The sequence below is a fragment of the Scomber scombrus genome, chromosome 12 (genome assembly GCF_963691925.1).
Source record: "Scomber scombrus chromosome 12, fScoSco1.1, whole genome shotgun sequence".
Lineage (NCBI taxonomy): Eukaryota > Metazoa > Chordata > Actinopteri > Scombriformes > Scombridae > Scomber > Scomber scombrus.
Window position 1 is genome coordinate 21,784,443 of NC_084981.1, and position 6,191 is coordinate 21,790,633.

Genomic DNA, 6,191 nt, shown 5'->3' on the forward strand with positions numbered 1-6,191 from the left:
ACTTTGTGAAGTTATGTAATGTCTCCCCTCCCCTCCATCTTCCCCAGACAATGTATCCAATTCCTCCAACATTTTCCACATGGAATATACTTCTCAACATTTCACATCATTATTATAAAGATTGTATAACCAGCGGGAAGCCTGATTTTCCCAACTTGAAAGTGTGTTTTGTTAACAAGCGGTAAAATGCAGTTCTATGCAGTTTTTATCCGAGGAAGCTGGAAGAAATGTGAAGCGCTTACAGTCCTGTTTTCGAGTCCAGTCAGTTTTTTTTGTGATACAACTAAAAGGTGCAAATAATATATTATATATAATAATAATAATATATTCTCAATTAATGGCTTTGTCCTTTGATCTATAAAAGGTCAGAAAATAGTTGAAAAAATGTATCTCACTGTTTTCCAAAGTAAAAGATATAACCTAAAATCTTTAATTTACTCTCAAGCAACACTCAACGACCCAAATATATTCAGTTTATGATCAGACGACCTGAAAAAATACTCATTGATTATCAAAAATAGTCTGTGATTAATTTCCTGTAATTCCACTAATCGATTACCAGATACAACACCACAAATCAACTGCTTCCAGATGTGTTTTTATAAAGACAGATGCAGTTAAAACAGTCTGTTGTGATCTTGGTTGACAACTTTCACACATACAGAGCTTTCCTCATCACACAAACATGTTTCATGGATAAATAGCATTATAGAGTCTTTACATGTTGGACAGAAGTGAGACATTTTACTGCCCGCATTAACTCGACCACGTCTTGGTGATTCTGAGATGTTTCAGGTGATCTGTGATGGTCTTGTGTTCAGGAAAATTGGCGAATTTGGTCTCCTTGATCTTGAGCCAGTTCTGGGCTCTGCGCTCGGCGGCGTGGCCGCACTCCTGCTCCGCGGTCATGTACGGCCGGCTGATCCAGTACTCGTTCTCGGCCTCGCGCTCCAGGTGATTCAGCATGTTGCGTTTCATCTGCCACGTGATTTGTCGTGGACGCCGATACTTTCCGATCCACTGCTTCCCAGGGATGCCTTTCCGCAGCAGGGCCAGGGTGAGGAACATGGTGGTGATTTATATCTGACAAAACACAGGTACAAAAGATTACTGACCGCTGTGGTAACAGTAGTGCTGTTTGTGCCAGAGACTAAACTGTAGGGGTTCGATACAGGTACATACTGTAGACATTTTGAGGTATTCAGTACTAATCACATCACTTTAACAACCACAACATCAGTACAGACGCTTAATAGGATTATTAAAGGCGTGTAAAGGCTGATAAACCATCTGCTCAGGTTGAATTCATAAAACTGTGTATGAGCAGGAATGATAAATATGCAACAAATCTAACAGCAGAGTAGAGCACATTTTTTTAAGTAAAAATGCCCAAAGTGTGCTGGTTTTAGCTTCTCAGATGTGATGATTTGAGGCTTTCCTGAGTTAGACATGTTAAACGCTGAATATCTTTGCAGTTTGGGCTGTTAATTGGACATAACGTGATATTTGAAGATGTCACCATGAGCTCTGAGATATTATATTGACGGGCATTTTATAGATAATGTGTGATTAATCAAGAAAATACAAGTACAATCAAGTATAGTCTGTGAACACCCACACAGCTCTGAGAAGAGGTCTCAGCAGTCACCATTAGTGAAAAAACCTGTGTGGGTGCATCATCAGTGTGGAGACGCTTTAGGAAATCAGTGTCATAAAAAAATGCAGCAGAATGACATAGAGCCATCTAAAAAGACAATTAAATAGAAACCCCCCCAATAATTTAGCTTAATTTTTGTGGCCTTGGGAACTGTCATTTTAAATCATTAAAATCTGACATTTACCACTGTAAAATTATGTCATGCAACCTTGACATTCACTCCCACATGCTGTCTGGTTTCCATACAACCAGAGGGGTATTGGCCCCCTCTGTTAAGCTGTAGTAGGTCATATATTTAGCCTCCATTAGCTCACTTGAGGATAAAATGCTTGCAGCAAGTCACATAACATAAGATAAATCAGATAAAATGATAAAAACATCCTGAGAATCAACTGAAAATAAAGAGCCTGAAAACTGCTTATCTCAGATCAAACTCCACTTCATTACGTTGTCGGTATTTCAGGCACTGATTAGGTTACTCATTAGTAAACCTTGGCACACTGAAGAGTCATGACTTGTGGGATTTTTACAGAAGTGCGTGACAATGACATCACATTACAACTTTTATCTCATCAGGGTTAGGTAGGTGTCTTAATGTGTAAGAAGTCAAAAATGTGACATCAGAGGCTGTTTAACGGATGTAACATCTGATAAAGTGGATTCATAAGCGACCCTAACACATAAATGTTACATGAAGGAAACAGCTGCTGCTACTGTCAGTATATGACAATGTAGTATAACACCCTACTTATTTATTTTACTAACATTTATACTCTATACTACTTTAAATCATTGCACTGCATGCTGATAAATGTTCGCAAAAAATAATATAGTAATTTTTTTAGTGTGGCTTTGTAACATCTGTCCAGGGACTACAGATGCTGTATATATATATATAACTCTGGCACATTTAAAGCAATGTTTATTAATGTACACTGATAGTAAAATAAATAAAAAAATAAAGTAATTCTGGGTACATTAGATTTAAGTAGGGTCCTGATCAAACACTGACAAAAAAAATCAGTGATTTTAGTACCTTCTTTTTTTTCTTTTACAGCCAACACTTTGACTCTGACTCGTAAAAGCAGGAGAAGCATAGGTGAAGCTGATAACATTAACAATGGCTCAGTTCCATGAAAGCACTCCAGTTTAACCATCATGTGACCACATGGAACTGGACCATCTTAATTAGTTGCAGCCTTTATTAAATGTATTAGTTACTTACTATGCTTTACCTGTTATAATGTGCCAACATCTCTGCTGTTAAAAATAAATAAATAAAAGGTCTATTTTAAAATCTCAAACCATTTGAACAGTTATCATCTTATAACCACTGGTATTGTTTCTGTGTTTGACATTTGACACACACAAAGCTCTTTATTAGGTACACATGTGCAATCTAATGCAATCCAATACAACCATTCTGTCATAAATTCTGCTTTCATGAAGTTTATACATTTACAGTTTTTGTTGACATTTCCAGAAAAGGTGACAAGTCAACTTTATGTTTATTAAATGGTAACAATTCACTTTGCTTAAAATTTGAGAAGAAAGGCACACACGCAAAATTTAAAAGGATCTGATATCTGCTGCCAACAGACCCCGACTGGAAAGGCATTTGTTTTGGATATTTTGTTCTATCTAATTTATAACATACAGTAATAAGGGCAGATAATAACATAGGGAAGCAACTGCCCCTCTAAGCTGAGACTCTTACTTCGTGTATTTCTTAATGTCAATCAAACCATACAGACAATCTTACACTGATGTTTTGCACATTGTAATTAATTTTTTCTTTGTTATATTTTCTTTGGAAAGTTTTTAAAAGAAATCTATTTTACAACATTGAATATAAATTGTTACATACACTTGTAATAGTGCCTGGTGTTTTACATATATATTTTTATACTCAACATAATGTAAAATAATCTGGAAATTATTGAGTTTAGGCTAAATCCACTGAATAACTTAGGTGATATACGTGCACACAGGCCAATCAAAGGTGAAAGAAAAAGTTAAATTGGGGTGAATTATAAATGTCAGAAGTAGTAATTAATGAAGAGCTGTTTGGGAGTGGAAAGAGCTGAACTTAGCCAAATGATCTGACTCACTCAGAAGAGCTGGACACATCACTAGTGTGGTGGTGGTGTACTGGAATGCATTATATTGAAGGCGGGTCTTCCTAACATTTTACCACCATGGTATGTTAATGGTATGGACTTTCTGACAATGTCAAGAAAAGCAGAAAATGTATAAACCTTGTAGAGTTTAAGGCAGAGCTGCAGCAATAACAATAGTAGTAAAATAATAGTAAAATTATGTATTATGTACATTATGTTTCTCTATTTTGTTTCTTCTCTGCATTGCTTTTATTGATGTTTTAATTTATTCTGTATGGTTTTATTGTTTTAATTGTCTTTGATTCTGTGAAGTGTCTTTGAGCATGGTTAAAAGCGCTCTATAAATAAAATGTGTTATTTTTATTATTATATTGGTGTTGATTGATAATATACCTGAGTTTGATATTGATATTGCACCGATTTAAAATAAAGTCACACATACATTACCTATAAAAAAGTATTCACCCCCTTAGATGTGTTCCCCTTTTATTGCTATTATAAATTGAATTATGGCTGTAATTTGGCTTTTTTTTATTTTTTTTATTTATATAATTTACAAAAAACAACTCTTTCATGTCAAAGTGAAAACAGATTTCTACAAAGTAATGTCAATTAATTAAAAATAAATAATGTAAAATAGGTGATATATTCACCCCCTTAAAAATGACTGACCTAATTCAATAGCGGTCCAGCCAATTCTTGCTAGTATTCTCACAAATAGTGAATTGGAGATCACCTGAGTACAGTGAATGTGTCTCAAATGATTGTAGTATAAAACACCTGTGTCTGGAAGGTCCAGTCACTGGTTAATCAGTATTCTTGCTACAATTACGCCATGAAGACAAAAGAACACCCCAAGAAACTCCAAGAAAAGGTTATTGAAAAGTTTAAGTGAGGGGATGGATACAAAAATAATTCCAAGTCTAATCCATCATTAAGAAATGGAAGGAATATAGCACATGTGTCAGCCTGCCTAGAGCAGGCCCTACCCAGAAAATGTTTAACAGAGTAGATGATGTCATTTCCTGTATTGTGGTGCCTTTTAACAGGTGTTTCGACACTTTGATCTCACTAAATGATGGGTGCATTGGCATTTGGCCCCAGATCACAAATTAGAAGATATTAAATATCTGAAAATAAAAATTGATGATTAGTATATTCATATTAAATGAATCTATTTTTGACATGGTAAAAGTGGGGGGATCCACTTTTTTTTTTAAATATCAGATTGGGCTATCCCTAATTCCAAACCATTTCCAGGCCTGGAAAACAGTTTTTCTAATTTCATAACCTTTCCAGGAATTTCATGATCGTGGGGGTGATTACTTTGTAAAGGCACTATATATATATATATATATATATATATACACATATGTGTGTTACATCTAAAGTACTAATATTGCACAGTATTGAACATTAAAAAGTGCAGTTTATCAAATTATCCAGGTTGGAGATGAGTTTAGACATGCTGCATGTAAGTCAACCCCAGTTTATACCTCTCAAGTGTTCCCATGAGGTGTGAGAGATAGTGGAGGATAATGAAAATATGACTCCTATATTAGACAGGCAGTGCTGCAGGGTGATGTTAGCTTAGCTTAGCATAACATTAGAGAATGCTAACTTAGGAGCAGCTTCAAATGTCACATTCAGTACCGACAGAAACACATTTGGTCCTTACCTCACTCCCTCAATATGACAACTCTAGTTCACTTTCCGACGACGAGGAGAAAAGACGCACAGAATCACGCAGTTTGATAAAAAAAAACAACAGAAGACGGTGAAAATATGCGAGCAGAGAAGCGAGGGTGTCGTGTTTTAGATGGTAACCCTAGATTTAATCTCGCGAGATTTGTTGGAGTTGTGTTTTTCATTTTTTTATTACTGTTTAAACTAGTTATGATTTATTATGATGATGTGAAACAGCTGTGTTTAAAGTCTGATTAGCTTCAGGTACAAAAAATAACACACTGTCAGGGTTAGGGAAAGATCACAGTTCAGGTTCAAATTTATAAAATATCGCGAGAGCTTTCATAAATTCAGGGTTACCGTCAGTGTCATTGAACGAGTGTCCGGGTTGTTCTACGGTGCGGCGGAAGGCTCAAACTCACAACACGCGAGATCAGAGCATCAAGCATATAAGCGTAAGGCAATAATAACAATGACATAAAAAATAATAGTAGCACTAAAATAAAATAAAAACTTTAAGTTTACACTAGTTTTACCCTAAAACAAGCAGGAGTGGAAAATGAGGGTTAATTATTATTTTTTATTTACTTTATATTTACTTTGATGTTACTAGTTATCTCATTTGCACCTAAGTAAACATTTTCAAAACATAATTTTAAAAATATTTTGTATATTTTGGATTTAATCAGTTGTATCTCCTATTAAGGTATAAAAAATGTATAGACGGG

General features: G+C 35.2%; 1 protein-coding gene across 1 annotated transcript; it reads right to left on the minus strand.

Moving 5' to 3' along the window:
- Window positions 1-523: 523 nt before the first annotated feature.
- mrpl57 (mitochondrial ribosomal protein L57) lies at window positions 524-5,599 on the minus strand. The gene is made up of 2 exons (XM_062430566.1): window positions 5,456-5,599; window positions 524-1,083 (listed from the first exon to the last, which is right to left on the minus strand). Exon 2 carries the CDS (start codon window positions 1,066-1,068, stop codon window positions 757-759), a length of 312 nt encoding a protein of 103 aa, XP_062286550.1. The 5' UTR covers window positions 1,069-1,083; window positions 5,456-5,599; the 3' UTR covers window positions 524-756.
- Window positions 5,600-6,191: the final 592 nt, after the last annotated feature.